General features: G+C 39.9%; 3 protein-coding genes across 5 annotated transcripts; all 3 read right to left on the reverse strand.

Annotated features, from left to right (window-relative positions):
• Positions 1–833: 833 nt before the first annotated feature.
• LOC6500088 (esterase B1) lies at positions 834–7,192 on the reverse strand. 3 transcript variants are annotated; one of them, XM_014910890.3, is made up of 4 exons: positions 7,082–7,192; positions 2,580–2,892; positions 1,811–2,522; positions 834–1,751 (listed from the first exon to the last, which is right to left on the reverse strand). In XM_014910890.3, the coding sequence occupies exons 1-4, from the start codon at positions 7,180–7,182 to the stop codon at positions 1,126–1,128; spliced, it is 1,752 nt and encodes a 583-aa protein (XP_014766376.1). In that variant the 5' UTR covers positions 7,183–7,192; the 3' UTR covers positions 834–1,125. The 3 variants fall into 3 exon arrangements, with proteins under 3 accessions (XP_014766376.1, XP_001953254.1, XP_044570211.1); XM_001953219.4 differs by lacking the exon at positions 7,082–7,192 and adding an exon at positions 5,123–5,366; XM_044714276.1 differs by lacking the exons at positions 834–1,751; positions 1,811–2,522; positions 2,580–2,892 and adding exons at positions 6,297–6,467; positions 6,527–6,583 and having other exon boundaries at positions 7,082–7,182.
• Positions 7,193–7,983: 791 nt separating this feature from the next.
• Positions 7,984–17,272, reverse strand: LOC6500087 (esterase B1). The gene is made up of 5 exons (XM_001953220.4): positions 16,695–17,272; positions 10,077–10,389; positions 9,828–9,978; positions 9,034–9,770; positions 7,984–8,837 (listed from the first exon to the last, which is right to left on the reverse strand). Exons 1-5 carry the CDS (start codon positions 16,736–16,738, stop codon positions 8,373–8,375), a joined length of 1,710 nt encoding a protein of 569 aa, XP_001953255.2. The 5' UTR covers positions 16,739–17,272; the 3' UTR covers positions 7,984–8,372.
• On the reverse strand, positions 13,506–14,958 carry LOC6500086 (growth hormone-inducible transmembrane protein). The gene has a single exon (XM_001953221.4). It carries the CDS (start codon positions 14,715–14,717, stop codon positions 13,620–13,622), a length of 1,098 nt encoding a protein of 365 aa, XP_001953256.2. The 5' UTR covers positions 14,718–14,958; the 3' UTR covers positions 13,506–13,619.
• Positions 17,273–19,027: the final 1,755 nt, after the last annotated feature.

Genomic DNA, 19,027 nt, shown 5'->3' on the forward strand with positions numbered 1-19,027 from the left:
AATAGAAAAGGAGAATTTGCAAAACGAGAAATCGCATTCTCAAAAAATTTTGTGCAGCGGAAAAAATTCTAATTTATTGAGTTAACGCCCATTTTTACACCCTCTGCACATGAACGGGATTCAGGCCCCTGAAAGGACCCCTCCCGCCCTCGTTCTTCATACCCTGCCTCATGCCACAACCATGACCATAACACAGTCTAATTCCGGACAAAAAAAAATGTCTATATAGGAAAAATTTAACGAAAAATTGCCCAACTCGCTGCGCCCCGCCTGTCGACGAAATGAAATTTTCACGTTGCTGATGAGAATGACCGGCGAGTGAACACGCATCCCGAACACGTTGCACGAACCTCTTTTGGATTTACCACACAAACATTTTGGCCGTGTCCCGGCAAAGCTGGCCATCCTAAAAAAGAGTATTAAAAACTTGCAAAAATTTTAATGGAATTTTTTTTTTTCATTCTTCCTACGTGCTCACGCTCCAACTCCTCCGATTTTGGCTCGGTCCCCGGTGTCATCCTGGCTGTCGGTGCTGGTGGTGGCATTGCGGAAATTGTTGTCCCCTTTGATTGTCAAGCGCCGGCTTACACACATAAATGTCACATCAGCATATAGAAAAGCGGGCTGGTGTGTGGCGTTGATGGTTTGCGCGGTGTTAGCTGCATAGGTTCCGGAAAAAAATGACAAATACTAAAGAAAAAACCCATCAGGTTTAGTGAAAAGCTGTCCTGGCTAACATTCAACAAAGGCTTTAAGCGGATCCCTCGTGATGTTTTTAATTCTGGTATTTAACAAATTTCAGAGACCTTCTTTTCAATCCCTTCAACTGTAACTTAGACTAAAATTGAGTAACACTTTATTCGAAAATGGCGAATGTTTCAATAAATTTTAAGTATGTGCGAAAATAGAGTGCCTTTAACGTTTTAAAATAAATACAGTTTTATTTTTGTTTTATCCGAATTAACCTTATATTGCGACTTAATTAGGAATGTGCACATTCAAGAAATAGCATAAGAAACTTATTATTAACCACAACATATTTACAGCTTATTTACACATTTAAAAATAAACCCAATCCTTTTAAGGCAACTAAAGCTGGAAAACCCCTTTTTTCATGCACGGCACCTACAGTTTATTTTGGGCGTAAAAACTGTTCCATACAGACTCGATTTTCTGCAGCTCCGGAAGGGTTTTAAATTCAAACTGCTCGCCAATGTTGAGGCATTTGATGTCCGTTTCATTTTCGATCGGGGCGAATTTGAGTGATTTTAGAGTTTCGCAGTTGGGATCGCTATTAGTTGCGAAACTCGTCCAAACGTCGATCATCCCTGTGATTACCTTGTGCTCCGGAGAATCTGGAGCTGATTGATGGGACAGCATACTGTGGAATATGTAGCACAGATCGTCTCCATGACAAACGCCGCGCATCTGATGGCCGCAGAGCACTATCCTGATAGCATTACAAAGCTTGGAATCGTGATCGAAGCGGTACAAGTATGTGGGGGCACTCGACTGGCGGAATCGAGCCAATGCAGCGCGGTAAATAGGGTGCCAGAACTCCCGGTAGGAGCACAGTTCCAGGAACTTCATCATGTTGGCCTGGTTGCAGGGTTCATCGCCAAAATAAGCCTTTTTTAATTGCAGGCCGTAGTTTTCTCGCAGCTTTGGATCCAAATTGGTGCTCAAATCCTTCGGTAACAGGTTTTTGCAGTTGCCCACCTCATCCAAAGTGGCAGGACGACGAGAAACCTCTGTAACATTAAAAGTTATGCTTAAATGTGATGTATGTAGAACATATGTACTAACTTACCAGGATAAAATAGCAAACCCTCGAAGCTGGTGCCACCAAACATCATGGGCACCCGGTTGCTCCAACTATTATTCATCATCTCGTAGGGCAACTTGTCAATTACAGTGTGCTCCGTTTTATACGGTTCCACAACTGGGCCAAAGGCAAAGAGGACACGATGGTGTTTTTCGTCCTTGGTGAGCACTGTAGCAGACGCTTTGACAATCTCCCCCCCGTTTATTGGCTTCAGAAAATCAAAAATCTGTTTGTCCTTATTGTCGCCAGTGTATCCCAGTTTTTGGGCCAGTCGGTACGCCCAATCATTCCGAGGAGGATGCGTCCAAGGACACAATACGCTACCGGACATCACTATTGCCTTGTGAATCAATCCCTCGGTCTGGGGACTCAGTGTTAAAAAATGCGTCGAAGCTCCTCCGGCACTTTCGCCAAACAATGTAACATTGTTGGGATCCCCGCCAAAAGCCTCGATGTTTTGCTGCACCCAACGAAGTCCCATGATTTGATCTTTGAGTCCTGCGTTACCAGGAACATTCAACTGCGGATCATCCAAGCTCAGGAAGCCCAAGGCTCCCAATCGATAAGCCACTGTGACCACAATCACATCCTTGGACATGAAAAAATCGGGACTATACATATCCCGGGAGGCTTCGCCCACCTGGAAGCCACCGCCATAAATCCACACCATCACTGGACGCAGTTTGTTAGGTTGCAACTGAAATAAAAGATTTTCTTTATATTTAAAACAACAAGCGATTAAATCAATACTCACATCCTTCGTATAAACATTAAGGTACAAGCAGTCCTCGGATCCCGCAAACTTTCGGAAGAACATGTGGGTCTGCAGTGGCTTCTCCGCCGCCGAGGTGCAATCTAGTTCCCGATCCCATGGCTCCACTGGCACCGGGGCCTTGAATCGCAAGTCTCCCACAGGGGGCTTGGCAAAAGGAATTTTCTCAAAGCTCAAGTAACTTCCACCCCATATCGTGTTGCGCTTGACTCCGCGCACTGGACCCAACTTTGTTTTTACCACCGAATAGATGGCAGTGGCCAACTTTCGTTGCTCATATTTAAAGCTAAGAACCCTGAAAAATATTAAATTTATTATTTATCTCCTGGATATATATCTGCAACGATTTTATAACAAAATCGAAATCAGGTTAATGCTCTCAGTTTGATTACCCGCTTAACAACCGTCTAAAAAGCATTTAGTGGTTGAAAAACTTCTCGGTAAAGAGATAATACTCTCCTCCTTCAACCAATAAAAAGTTAACTCCCCATCAAAATATTTATATAATAACGACTTTGAATCTAATCCAGTTGGAAGCAGTCACGCATTGGGGACATGACGGCAGTCAACAGTGAGCGCCAATTGCGAATTGCCGGCGAAACGCTTTCAATGTCGATGGGGTGCTTTTTGGTTTTGAAAGTCTTACGAATTGTCATCGGCTTTTGACCAACCTCAACGTTTCAAACTTAGCATGCACGACCAGTTTTCTATTTTCTATAACTCTCCATTGTTTATGTCTGAGACTTTTTGTCACCAGATTTTTATGGGTAATTTGTGGGTGGGCGTGAGGCGGCTTAATTCATTTTATGGCTTATTTTTATTTACCTGCACTGCGCCCCTTCGTATTTGTATTTATTTGACTGGCATTCTGCAAGTGCACCGACATAGTTTGGATCGGCATTATTTCACACGAATGCATACAAATCGGTAATTACGAATGGAATCGAGAGAAAGGCGAGATCAGGCTCTCCAGATTACCCGGTACGTGACTGCTTTGAGGCTGTGAAAGCCAACTCTTCGCCGAGAAATTTCATAAACATATCACAGCAACTAATTGTTTTTAAAATATTTCTTGGCAGTGCATTTAAGCCTCGCATTCATAATATTTAAATAGTCGGTAGTGTAAGTAGCCAAGCGTAACCAAAGTGGGCAATAAATTAAGTGCGGCGCTAATTTGCTCGTTTACCCTAGCATTAGCCCCTCATTTATTTGGGGAATAAAATTGCCAAACTTTTGTTTTCAATGTCTGCACTTCACACATTTCCATCTTATCTTACTATAGCAATCGAATAGATAAGGGAAATGTTCGATGTCATTTAAAATGCATTTATTTATAAGTTTAACAAGTTCATGGCCTAGCAACTGACACATGTAAAAAAAACCTGATTTTATTAATGTGGACAACTTCTAATAATTCATTTATTACCTGTTTATCAAAAGGGCTGAGACTTGAAAATGGGACAGATTTAAAATGTCAAGTCATGCCTAGAAGGCAGAAATCTACTATGGAAAAAAGTGAAATGAACTCTGTACCCGTGACACTTATCTGTATAATTCCGTATTTCAACAATTAAGTTGTCAGAGAATTATTGTATAACAAACGTGTTTATTATTTACTGACCAATCATACGGAAATTAAGAAAGGATTTATGAGAATTAGAATAACCACTTAAGACAAATATAACTAACTATGTACTTTATGCCTTTCAGGTTCTTATCCATTTAATATCTTCTTTTCTTTTTTTAGCCGCAACGCTAATTAAAACTGACCTAACCCACATATCTGATTTCCTCAATTGATTTCCAGCAAACATAAAGTAATGTTAAAGCAAATAAAGATGAATAAATATAGATACATGCAATTAACACCATTGCGTGTACTCTGCAATAATTTATGTTAAAAATACCAACCGCCCGCAAAACTGCTAATAAACCTGCGAAAACGTGCAAAAAATAACAAATATATGTATATTAAAGCACGAACAAAAATGGATTAAAACAAAAAAATACAACGAATAGCGCTGAATCATGGGCGAAAAAATAAAAAATAAATGATAAAACAAAAGCCGAAGAAACCAAAACAAGGGGAAGCAGAAGCAACATCATTAAGTTTATGCAAAACAACATACAACAGAAAAAAACAACACAGAAACAAAAACTACAGCGAACCCAACAGTGAAGTTTGCGCAACAATTTCACCAACACATGGCTCAGATATGTTATGTTACACAAGCAAAAAATGATTTATACATCAAGCTGGGGGTGACTAAATTTATAAACTAATGGTTATCAAGTCGCCACAACATTATTAACTCTTATCTTTGGAATAAAACCATTAGCACAATATTTATTTTATTTCAATTAGATCGATTTCTCGAAGTGCATAGACATGCATTTGTATGCATGTGAGGCAGAAGGTATTGCAACACCACGACGCGAGACGCGAGACCTCAAAACACAGAAAACCGTTTATCACTTAGCGTTGGTGCGAAAGAGAGACCGACGTGGAAAATGGGAAAACTTACTTAAAGGTCAGCTTCAGCACATCCAAGAAGCGCGTTGCCATTTCCTCGCTATTATTTACAGAATCCCACAAAGCAAATTGTTTATTTCCAGCAACACGCTTCAATAACGAGCGCCTATTCCAGAGAAAGTGTCACAGTAAACTCCAAGCCCAGTTAGCGCGACCGACCGGCTGGAAACCTAGGGCTATAGTCGTGGATCCGAAATCGTTGCTCTCTTCGCGAGCACGAGGCAACAAGTGATCCAAACTGGAGATCGGAGTCTCACGTTCATCATATGTATACACCTCGCTCAAAATCGGTTCTATAGCTCTCGCTTCCGCTCACCAGCAACAGCTGTTTGTTGATTACCTGTCCGCTCACTGAGAAAATACCGGTTGTGAGGTGTGCTTTCTTATTTTGCTTTACTGTTACGTTTGGAATTCTTTGAGTTGGCAGTGCTGTGTCGAGCTTTTCATAAAAGCTTTTGTTTAGCTTTATCATGAGCTGGTTGAATAGAAACGAAAAGCTTAATGTATAAGATCGTTTTTAAGTTTTGAATATTTGAAATTCAAGCATGAACAAGGCGTAGGTGGATCACCTTGAAAATGAACTTCAACTTGGGCTAATAAACATTAGTAACTGTTACTTAAGCTTATTCAAGCCCACTTAATGAGTGCATAGCCCCCGGTATACAATGCAATAAAAATGAATCGATAATAAGAAGTTCCAATATTACATATTACGTATACGTAATGTCGAGACTATTATCCACGGTTATTCAAAAGATTTTATTTAATTTTATAAAGTAGGGACACATTATATTTTTTTTCCAATATTTTTTCTAAATTAATATAGAAAATGACTTTCCAATACCCTCTGTTGTTATAAGCAAATAAAATATGCCAAAGCGGCGTATACTTAATATTCAGTATAGTTCGAAATACTCACAATGAAAATGAAATTACTATTTTACACCAACTATAAAATATTTTGCGATAGTTTAGAACATATAAAACAGGAATATGTTTTAATATGTATAAAAATATAAATAAAAAACTTTACCATTTTATTAAAAACCCAACGCAGCGCATGATTAAATAATTCTTTTATCAGAATGTTACTTTTCTGATCAAATAATTTTTCTAAAGCCCATATGACTGTGTACTTGACTTTGACGTGAGTCAAAACAAAAAAGTAATTATAAATAGACAATTTATTCAATTATACATTTTTTTTAGTTAGTTAATAATCTAAGTCATCTGGAGTGGAGTGGTATGGTTCGCTTTGTGTTATAACCGTGTCTGCCTCGGCGGATGGAACGTCATCGCAAAAACCCAAGTTTATAGTTACAGCAATAAAATAAAAACTACAAAAAGGATAATTTTTATCCATTTTTAAAATAGGGCAAGGAAACAAAGTACCTACCAAATAAGAAGCAAGATTTGTAACACCGTATCCATTTCGACTAGTGCAGCTGCCTGTCTAAAGTACGACTGATTGGTTAAAGATCAAAAATAGGCAGAGTAAGTAGTTAATCGAAGCGGATTGCTCTGCAAATTAGCACTTATCAGCTGATTCACAGCAAATGACACAATGAACAGCATTATACAGAAAAATTTAACGAATGCCGCGATTACAAAGCCGTGACATTCACTTGCATATGGACTCAATTATAAGAGCCAATTACCGCAACGAACATAAAATAATTAAAGGTTTCAATTAGCACGGAATTAGTCACGCTATATTTAATCAAGCGATTGGTTTATCTTCCGATCGGCCGAAAAATTATACGCATCACCACATATGCGATAATTTGTTCCTATTTTATACGGTTGATACGGTTCTGAGCCAGACAGAAACCTGGTGACGCAAATTTATGATCTCGATATCATGTTTTATGGACGTGATAATGAAAATGCAGCCACACGATAGATGTGCGGATTTGAGCAAGGTTCCATGATGTTGCTTTATCATACTCACTGCTGAATGAAATCCCAGTATGTGTAGACCCGAGGAGTAGCCTTCTCTTGACACAGACTAAAATATCTCACTTTTGATAACGCAGCCAAATACTTTCTCATATCAATTGAGTGAAAACTATTTCAAAGCATTTTGTTATTCTTTATTTTCTTTGTCTTTAAACACAAATTTGTATTTGTATTTTAATAAAATATGGATTCATACCTTTTTAAATTTCTTAGTTTCATTGCATCACATGAAGCTTTCGACAAAAAGTTATAACACTCGAATACACAGAGAAATTGTAAATGGAAATATAGATTCGTCTAGAATCTATATCGTTACATGTACATTCGAAAAACAGATTAGTCTGATGTATCAGATTTGATTTTAGTTGATCTCTTTTTTATCCTAAAAGTTATGTAAAACTTGGACAGGTTTTTAGTTTCTTCAAAAACAACATTTTACCAAAAACAACTTATGCTTAAAAAAGGCTATACGTAGACTTAGACTAGAAATATATAAATAATTTGGTAAGGGATCGCTTGTATGAACAAGTTAAATATATCATGTTAAATATATTATAAAAACACAAATAGAAAATTATCTTGTTGTGAGTTTGTGCGTTCATTACGTTATGGAAGCAAAAACGAATGAAACGAACCCTAAAAGAAGGACTATTATGATTTAATGGATTTAATACGATCTCGAATAAATTGATTCATATAAAATATGGTTGATTTACATATGCGTTGGCATTTATAGTATCAGCGAGACTTAAAGGAACGTTAAATGTAAGTTCTTTGCTCAGATTCCTTGGCTGTCTTATTTAGTTGTGTTTAGTTTGTTTTTGGTAGTTTTTCGTAGAAGGTACTTTTGTTGCGACTTTTTTCACACTCATAACTACATTTAAACCGACTGCTTAGACTATAGATCCGATCTGGTACGATATAGATAGAAGCGGATGAACTTTAACACACCTAATAGAGTTCTCGACGTTGAAAAACTTAACAACAATAGATTTCTTTTCGATTTTAGGCCTAAAGCTACGCTTTCAAAAAAGGCTCAAACATAAAGCTGTCAAAAACTACACTTCCAGGGTGGATCCAAAAGATGGCTGCCACCAATTTTACAAATTTTCAATGGCGAACACTTACATTCATTCGATCGGGATACTTGAATCCCTTTTTAAATAATGCATCCAAATATGTATGCCCCTACTCTTTTCGGCTAGCAAAGACAATCCACCCAGGATTAGGTAAAGCTACAGGTCCTATCTAGATGGAGATACTCCAAATCCTACAGCATATCCCTATAGTAGCTCGTCGCGACGGAAGAAACTCTCCCAGACCATCAACTTCCGCATGTCTGGCACGTCGATCACCTTCAGCTCGTCGGATATGTTAAGGCACTTAAGCTGGTGCTTTTCGATGGCCGCTGCGTCCACGGGCTGCCACAGGTCTGCCTGTTCCGGATCAAAATTGGGGTTCCCGCAGGTGGCAAAGTGCGTCCACAGGCCCACTAACCGCTCAATGCACTTGTACTCCCGCGTGTGGTTCTTCAGTTTACGCGCCAGCGAATTGTAGAACAAGTATGAGAGATCGTCGCCATGGCACGTGCCGCGCACCTTCTTGCCACAGCTGAGGATGCGCAGGTGGTTGAAGTGCTTCGAGTCGAAGTCGAAGCGGTATAGGTACGTCGGGGCACCTGTGGCGTACTGCAAGCGGGACAATACTGTGCGGTAGATCGGGAACCAGAAGTACTCGTGAGAGACCATCTGAAACCAAAATAATAGATACCTTTAATAATTTATTTGATAGCCCAAAATATTTATATTTAAATGGAATTTTATAACGTCAATTGATAAGCAAGTTTCGCAACGCTGATAAATTTATTTGCTTAGACTGTAAAGTCGATTTCCGGTATCTGACTTTCCGATATTGTTGAATTTTTTAAAAATATATAACTCTCACCTGGAGGTACTCATGCAATGTGTCTAGACTGGGTGTTTTGTCGCCGTAGTAGCACTGCCTCAGCTGCTCCCCGTACTCCCGGCACAGCGCACTGTCTCTGTCCATATTCAACTCAATGGGAACCACAAATCTGCAGTCGTCCAGTTCATTCAGACACTTGGGGTTCGCCTTGGTCTCGGAATACAACAGTAGGCCCTCATTGGAAACGCCGCCGAGGATCAGCGGGATACTGTTGCTCCAGGCGGTGCGCATCATTTCGATAGGTTTCTTTGGCACTACACAGTGACTGGTCACATAGGGCTCGATTACTGGCCCGAAAGAAAAGCCAATTCGTTCCTTTTTCTCCTCGTCGATGCACAGTTCGCCGTTAGCCTTTATAATGTCCGATCCCTTGGCGTTGTTCAAAAACTCCCACACATCGCGTACATTATTTTCGCCGGTGTAGCCCGCCTGGACAGCCAGACGATAGGGCCAATTTCTCTGAGGAGTCACGGCCCATGGAGACAGCGTGTTGCCCGACATGCAGATCGCCTTGTGGAAGAGTCCACGTGTTTGCTCGGTGATCATCATGTAGTGCACTGAAGCACTGCCAGCACTGTCTCCAAAAATGGTTATGTTCCCAGAGTCTCCGCCAAAGCGGGAGCAGTTGGCCTTGACCCAGCGCAGGGCCAAGACCTGATCCTTGAGACCCGCGTTTCCGGGCACATCGAACTCCGGATCATCGATGCACAGGAATCCTAATTTAATTTAATATTTATAATATTTTTCATAGATATTTTTTATATTAAACTCACCCAACGGCCCCAATCTATAGTTGATTGAAATAACCACCACATCCTCTCGCAGCAAATAGTCTGGACTGTAGCATTCACGAGATGCCTCGCCAAACCTAAATCCGCCTCCGTAAATCCAGACCATCACAGGCATGGGTTTGGTGGGATATAACTGCAGAAATAATTGAATAATGTGTTAAACTCGTGATTGAAATTCTTTGCAATGTCAAAGTCAACTTGAATGGTTGTATGGAATAATTTTTCACTTACATTCTTTGTGTAAACGTTGAGGTAGAGACAGTCCTCGGATCCGTCGGTCATCTCGAACACGAAATGCTTCTGTAGCGGCTTGGGGCCCTGGGAGGTACAGCTCTTGACTTCCGTCCAAACCTCCGGAGGCTGAGGGGCCTTGTAGCGTAGTTCCCCGACGGGAGGCTTGGCGAAGGGGATCCGCTCAAAACTGAAGTACGACTGACCGTAGATGGACTTCCGTTTGACGCCCTTGATGGGGCCGTAGGTGGTGCTGACAACAGTCTTTTCACTGGTCCTGTAGCGACGTTGTTGGACCTTAAAGTCAACCATTCTGGGGGCAAAAGGATCGATAATGAGCTTAAGAGATTTGCGAACATATTTTTCAATTTCCCCCCATTAGATATAAGCCTAATCAGAGCAAAATAAAGCGCCATTAATCAGTGCCAATAAACGACGTCAGCTCCACTGATATTGATGGGAGCGTCTTTTCCGTCCTCCGTTCCGCTGATACGGTTAATTTTTTATCAGTTTTTGGCTGGTGGGCCAGGCCAGGTGTGCGCTATTTATCAGGAACCACGATTCCCCGCAATTCGCATTAAGTCAGGGCGTTATATTTTATGTTACTCGTTCTGGTAAGACTTTTAAATAAAACTCGGAGATATAAAAACCGCTCAGCAAACATACTTCGGAAAACTTTCATGTTTTGTAAGTCATTCAACTTGAGTGCGGAAATTCAAGGGTAAAGGTCGTTGAAATCAAAGCCTTTGACAAGGTAAAGTGAAGTGAACCCGCTAGTATGTTACATTTTTGTTATACATAAAGTGAGTGGCTATTTAAACGAGGGTAATTAACCTATTTAGCCAGTGCACAGTTCGTATTTTCTATAAATAAGCGCAGCAAGGTCCATAACCTTGATAAGTTACCCGAAATATTCTCAATTTTAGAGCTAAATAATGATTTCATAGGTGTGCAAATGTGAATATTTCTTTCCCTATAGACCAGCACCTGTTTTGGTAGCAATGGTGCGCTTTTGTTTATCGATTGCCGTAATTGCCAAGTCATGTACACAAAGTAATATCGTTCCTGTCGTTATTTTCATTTTTCAATTGAATAATGCAAACCAGAATAGTTTTTATGCTTTTGTTGGCTTACTTGTGGAATGGAACGTGTTTCAACTTTTAATTAATGCCTTTGTAACTCCCAATTTGTCATAAGCAGCAGAGATACAAATTAAACCTGGCTATATCTAAGAAATCTTCCCCACTCTTTGTTTAATTTTTGTCTTTGCGTTGTTTGCAAATGTCATCTACAGCTGAAGCTGCCGCAAGGGCAGCGAAAATATATCAAAATTTATTTTTATTAATAGCCGGAACGAGCTCTTGCCTGTTTTCGACTGTGATGGAAGTCAAAGCTCCAACGCATGATGTGAATAATACATCCGGAGCAATTTGGCTTGGGCTATCGCAGACACTGTCCTTGAACTTTGCAAAGGAAATTTTTTTATGTGCAAGGAGCGTTTAAGCTAATGGCCGGCACCTATAAAAAAAACAAAAGTCAATATAAATAATGTTTATGACGGGTCTGCTTTACCCATAAAAGACTGTGTCCTAATGCCAGGCTTGCGTGAGGCAGGGTCATTTCTCAATCGGAGGTCCTAGGACCACAACACACCCAATTTGGGCATACTGAGCGTAAGATATTATTAAAAACGTCGAAAGCTTATGATAGGAATACTCTATAAGGAAACTATATTTATATAATGGTCTCGTATTGTCTCTTACTCTCAGAGAAGTCACATTCCTCACCGTATTGTTAAAATATGATTCTACCAAAAGATCTTGTATGTCCCAAGTGATTTATGTTTTTTTATTTCTGGCAACGGCGTCCCAGTATTTCAAACAAAATAAACAGAAAATTCTGCAAACACTCAGCAGAAAAACATTCAGATCTTATTAGCAACAAGTGACGACAGCACTGCCCGAAAAGTTCACTCGGAAATGGCCAAGACTTGAAGGAAAATAAACTTTGCTGTGTTTTATGCTCGAAGCAGTCTTTAAATGCTGGAATTTCATTATTCTGAGAATCATGGCAACGTAGGCCTTGTATATCGAACGTCGCTATTAATTTCCAAATTAAAAATAATGACTTTTTAATTTAAAATTCTTTAAAGCCGCACACCTTACAGCCCAAATTGCTATCACTCCAAAACTTTGCAAATATTTTTAAACTAATATTAAATTTGGTTTGTTTTTATTATAAAAGTGTATGTTTGATAGGCTTTATGATTAATTTAAATATAATTATTTATATAGACTCATAGATTGCTGTGTTATCAGTATAAGCTATAGGAATATTTTGGAGTCCCTCTCCGTGCCACTTTCCAAGTTCTGAATGCACTCAGGAGAGAGATAAGTCCCACTAATGTCATCAATGATTCAATTAATTTTCTATATGTTTTCCAACGAACTCTGCCGCCTGTGCGTTATCAGCTAGACGGAATACAAATCCGGCACGCGATAGATGAAAATGTGGCCTCACCTAATCTAAGCAAACATGGGTTCTGTCTGACCGACTGACTGACAGCCGGACACAGGCCCATGTCATGGTCAAGTTAGTTTTTCGAAAACTGTGGCTAGCACACACAAAAATTATGATTGCTGAGTACATAAAAATACAGAAATTAAACGACTAAGAATTTAATTTCCGTCTCAGAATGGCCATAAAGACCTTTTTTTATTACATGGCTATCTAGAGGCTCCTTGCCGACCTTGAAAAGGCTGCAAAAGCTTGGCGCGTGGACTGCACAATGAAGCTTTTCATTGGCATGAATGAACACTCCGTAAGGAGGCCAAAAGCTTACAAATGCTGCAAGGATGTAAGCGGGAAAGGGATAATGCGTCTGGGCTTAGCAGGTCAAGGAGTCAGTCGAAGGATTTTCGAATAAATTTGGCTAAAAACTTTAAATCTTTAATTCGCTTATTAGATTATATTTTATTATTTTGACTTTATTACCCAGATGGGCTAATGAAAATTTTGCAGCTGATTTCTCTCAGCTTAATTTGATGAAAAATGCGCTAAAATTTGAACTCATTCATTGAAATGTCCGTATACTATATGTTATTTTATACATATGAATTTCAGCACGGTTGCTCTTGTTGCGGCTTTCATTCTTTATCCATTTAAAAAAATATTGTTTGCGCCCCACAAAAGCTTTTGGGGAAAAAAATAATAGAGAAAATGCGGCAAAATTAAATGAAATTGACAAGAAGACAGTTGTGTTGGTGGCCGTGGGCGGAAGAGCACGAACGGCTAGCGACAGAATTTCACAAGCCACACATGAATGTTTATGCCGCGGGCATACACGACGTATGCGCAATGTCAGATATAAAGAATTGGAAATAAAAGAATGTATTTAAAACAAAAATTTAAAAGGAAACTGATAGAATATTTCATAGTCTTGATTCAGCTTTATTTTATATTCATAAAATTTCGTTCAATTTTCAATCGGGTCTAAACAGAATTTTTAATTTTACCAGTTTGCCAAGTATGCTCTCACTTTCACTACTTCTTCCGCCTCTGATCTCCGGCCAAAATAATGGCAATTCGTATAAAGATGTTGAGGGCGTCCATGTAAATGGCTAGGGCGTGATTGATTGGATCGAACAGGTACTGGCTGTGCTGCGGGTGATGTTCGGCCGCCTTCACAATCCGCTGAGTGTCATACAAAAGGAATCCGCTGAACAGGATCAGTCCGCCATAAATGGACATACTGGCCAGCCCCGCTCCCGCTGCCGTAGTGGGCGGCAGCCACATAGAGGCCAAAGATGAGGCGAAGACCACGCCCAATCCGATGGCCAGGGGTCCACCCATGTGCAGGAATTTCTCGCTGGGCGCACAAGCGGCCACAGTGGACAAGGCTCCCACCACTCCGCCTGTGTAGAGGAATGCTCTGGTCAGAATAGGACCACCTAGAAGGCACATTGGTGCCAAAACAGCGCCAAGGATGGCACAGTGAGCTGCCCAGGCTAACTGCTTCGCACCCAAGCCTGGACGATACTCCAGGCTCTGGGCCACGGCGCCACTGACCATCACCAGGCCAAGGGTCACCAGAGACGCAATCAAACCAGAACGCGTCATTAAAGCCATCATTGCTTCCGACTGGAAGATGGCAGCCGCGGAAGCAGCTGTTACGGCGCAGGATGCCCCGAAGTAGGCATAGGTGGCATGAATGCGGTCCCTCACATATTGTGGCCACATCACGGAGTGGTCGTAGATACTGGGCTGATCACCAAGGCCCAAACCGTAATAGCACAAGCCTACCAGACCCATCAGGGCAGCCCCGGCCACGGCACCCTTACCCATTCCGTAGGCATTCTCAGTCGGCGGTCCCATCAGGCGATCCTTCAGGGAAGGACCCTTTGTGCGGCTCTCCAAATGGGATCGATGCCGATCCTCGGAATCCCGAGAGTACTTCCTATGGGACAAGTTCTGAACATCCTTCTTGGGTATTAGGGACTTTCCTGGTTTCAATGTTGGCACATTCCACGGATTCTCCCTGATGGGTGGCGGTGTAGACTTTAAAAGCCGGACTCCTCCAGTCTGCCCCAGCAGGCGTAGCGATCGTCCTGGCAGTGCGTGGGCTAAACGGGACAACAGCATCTTGACAGGACTGCGTTAATATTTTTTTGGCTTTTTTGGCTGAACAGTTTTTGACTCGTCTTTGGTTTCACCAGAAGAACATTTATTACTTTTAGAAAACCTATAAGAAGTAATGCAGTGAGGGGCGTATTTGCTGACTGAGATCCCTAGTGTGAATCAAAAAGTAGAGAAAATTTTGAGACACAAGTGACGAGTGAACAAGAAACAGACCAGACTATAGATTGAAAGAAAAAAGGTGACTGGGTTCGTTATGTGACGGAATGATAGGAGGAAATGCGATATCTGCGCTTAACCAGATTTGTAGACCTCGTATTTCCCACAAACAAATATTTGCACGTGCCCCCTTTAATACCGTGAATTCCCCGCAGAGATTGTCGCTGTTGAAGGTTAATTGGCTCACCACCGACGAATTTGTTTTGTCAATTGATCAACCCAATGACTTAAATTGATTTTAGCCCATAAATAACCATTTGGTCATTTCCAAATTTTAATTTCAAATATTCAAATGACACGGATGAAAGCAAGCAATTTATTGAATGAAAATTGAACATACATTGTAAATAAATTGTCAATTTGTATACAGAAATTGATTGAACGTGGGCTTTGTGAATTCATTTATTGCAAACCATTTCGCTGACATAAATCACAAAAAATACGATTTAAATATGCAAATGAATGCAGAATTGAAGCGCCTAAAAAGTTATTGGTGATATGGCGTCATTATATTGAACAACCATCAGACGCACCAATGGCACTGTTTTTTAAATAAATAAGCATAAAAGACCAAACTTTTCAATAGAAGCTCGACGCTTTGGGAAAAAGCGCACAGTAGCCACGCTTATGATAGGAAAATACCATTTGAAAATGATATTTCTTTTGCTGCCGGTTATTCTTCTTTGTATCGCACTTAAATGAAATCATCAAATGAAAGAGCCCGAAATGAAACCAGTTAGCCACCAAAGGCAAGCTGATCTCATACAACACTCGGCCCCGCTCTTTGCGAAACGTCAAACACTTTTTTGCTGGCATAAAAAAGGTATGAGTCAACGGCCGCTGGGCTTACAATAGAATAATTTACATACATCCCGCAAACATCTGGGGGAGGCGGCTTTGGGGGTATTATAGTTAGCTACCTAATTATTTGCGCAGTTTTAGTGTCGGCAAAAAAATAATACATGACCGTAAATAGACAGTCTCATAATGACGGCGGTGTGTTGGCTTGTTTTATGTATCTGTGTTTACGTATTATTCAAAGGGCCTACAATTTCTTGGAATCGTTGGCAGGGAAACAAAGGAACTCCTTTTGACAGGAGCTTTCCCCACAACCCACCTGGCACCCGTTTGTTGATGTTGACTTATACATAATTAAATGTGTATGCGTGTCTCCCGCTGAGCACACGAGGTCCCTGGGGCAGGACATTGTAAACAGCTGCTCAGCAAAATATTGAAGCAATTTCGTTGCGCCCAGCTGCGTAAAATTCGTTACACAAAAATAAAAAAAAAGAAAAACGTGTATGCTTTCGTAAAATTTGTCCCAGGGGGATTTGGCATTTTTTTTTAGGAAACTTCCTATCGCTTTTACATTCCTCATCAATCAAGAAAATGTATTAACCGATCATGACATTACCTCTTAGCTTATTAGTGAGTTCTGTAACATAAATCAAGAAATAAATCATATCGCCTGTTACAAGGCAATCCCAATTATCCAAGGCCTCTATAGACCGTTGTTTGCATAGGTGTGCAGCTCAATTATCTAGTGTGCTATAGTTTGGATGACACAATGCGCTGATGTCATGGGTCTGGTGTAATTGGAATGATTTTCATTTAACTCTTGGCTTGGCAAATGAGACGTCTTTGAAAGGATTTAATTGTCGTGACAAATTTGCTTGCTCTTACAAGCTGAATAGTCAATCAAAATAATGCAACATCTGCACATTTACCCTCACAGCACCCCTGAAATAATAAATAGAAACTTACTTGAGTCCGATTTTGAACTGATCGAAAGCAGCCATGGAAGACATCTTGTTGGTTGTTCTGTGCTGTCTTGTTGGGCTTATATATTTTGTATTTTTATTTATTTGTTTTTATTACTAAATATATACAATGTTTTGGAGGGTAGCGGCGCTTGAATAAATATTCAAAAAATTCCTTTTATAAAAAATTGTTTTGGTTTCTATGCTTAGACGAGTTGAGGAACTGCCAGCTGTTGGATGACCTTGCAAGGACTGCGTATATCAACAAAATAGGATGCAAAGCGAAGCTTTTATGTCCTGCGCACAAACACATGAACACACGCACGAAAATTCGCGCTCCAAAAACAAAACGCACAAGCCAGGTACTTTCACACGTCTATCACATAACTTTTACTTTGGTTGTGGATTTTAGAATAGTTTGAATCACTGTTACTCAGGAATCAGATTTTTTTCACTTTAGTTTATATATATTTTGTTTAGGCCTGCTAAACTATAAAATGGGAGCCGTACCGTTACGCGTCCGCTTAGCGTGATGGCAGCTCGTCAACTGCTCGCGAAAGCACAAAAAAGTTCTAAGTTGTAGGCCAAAAGCTTTTAAAACCATGCGAAACATAAAAAGCGTGCGGTGCGTGTATCTGTGGGATTGTTATTTTTGTTCGCATGTATTTTCTGGTGGGAGATACTTGGAACTGTTATCTATAATTCAGTGGCACAGCAATTATGTGTATTAGGGTACTGTCTATTCAACTGACTCACAGACAATTACATGGCACAAAACTCGACTTTGTCCTGCCTATCACTATCCAGAAAAAATGGGCAATAGATAACGAAAAATGTATTGGTTGGGTAACAAGTTGTGATTTGGCTGATTCGACAATATTTTTTCGGTTGGCTCACTTTTTGTTTGATGGGGGGTGTCATACCACGATAATCTCTATGGCCCACTCATGGTTTGATAAGAGAAGCATGGAATCGATTTCGGGAGTGATTCATACTTTACTGAAGGGGTTTTCTATGAAGCTGTAAAGTACTTTAAGTTTCCGAGTTATCAGTAACGCTATGCGTAAGAAAAATTATTAATAATAGCAAAGTTTTTAGAAATGGTGTTATTGTACCATTAATGCTTCTTAAGAACTATGTATATTGGATTTTTTTCTAATTTATTTTAAGAAGCTGTTATCAAAAAGCACTGTTTTTTTACATTTTTGATTTATTAGGAATATTTAATGAGTAAATAACTATTAGTAAGAGCCGATTAATCGTAATCCTGGTTATGCATAATTTTTTAATAGTGTGTAAAGCATGACACACCGTTTATTTCCTGGTTTCTAGGCTCAGAGCCCCATGAGGCTAAGTAAACAGAGCCAAGAATATATGGAGGACTGTAGGATAAACACAGGACACAGCTGACTGAACAAACTGACTCCTGTTGCTGCCGAAAGCTCAAAAGGAATGCAAAATAAAATTAAGACCAAACCAAAAGCTTTATACTTTTAAGCTTTTAACAGCCAAACTAAGTTTGATTAATATCGCCACATTATTATATTGGGTCAGCGGCTGCCCCAAGTAATTGCCTCTAGTTATGGTCAGTTCTAGTCCTAAATCTAGAGAGGCACGCAACTGCCTCCGATTACACCTAATCAAATTATGTTTGTATAAACACAGGGGGAAAATATTCCGCGATAACGTTTATTTTTTTCAACAGAAACTATGTGAATAGTTCCATAAACTTTATGACTTTAATATAATATAATATTAACTTAAAAAAATAATATAAGAATATTCTATTATCACATTTTTCTTCAATAAAAGCCAATAAAATAATTTTCCCCTGTGCATGTTTTGAATGAGCAGCCAAAAGATTTGTTTATATTTATGATATGCTAAATAAATAACCTTGGATGGGGGGTAATATAAACTCTCGTGACTCTTGGCGCTTATGTTGCCATGCGCTTTTCTGTTAGAGAGCTTTTCAATTTGATATTTTTTCGCATATATGTAGCTCTGCGAATAAAGAAACGCTCTCGATTTTCTCATCTCTGTGGCCGATCTCGTGCTCTGGCAGTGCTGGCACGTTTTTCACTATATGTACGTAGATATGTGCGAATGGTTCTCAAATTCATTTAAATCAATTTAACTAAAGTTGTCGTTTTTTTGTGCAGCTGAAACGCTATTTCTGGCATTGTCAGGTCGACTCATTGTTAGATTTTAAATGGTTTTGATTAGGCCCAACTGATTCCAATCAGCAGTGCCAGAAAAAGTATTAATAATGGCAGAATGTGCCATTCTGAATACTTATTTTCGGGACTTACCCCGTCCATATGCTTTCCATATTTC

This window comes from Drosophila ananassae, chromosome 2L, assembly GCF_017639315.1.
Source record: "Drosophila ananassae strain 14024-0371.13 chromosome 2L, ASM1763931v2, whole genome shotgun sequence".
Classification (NCBI taxonomy): Eukaryota; Metazoa; Arthropoda; class Insecta; order Diptera; family Drosophilidae; genus Drosophila; species Drosophila ananassae.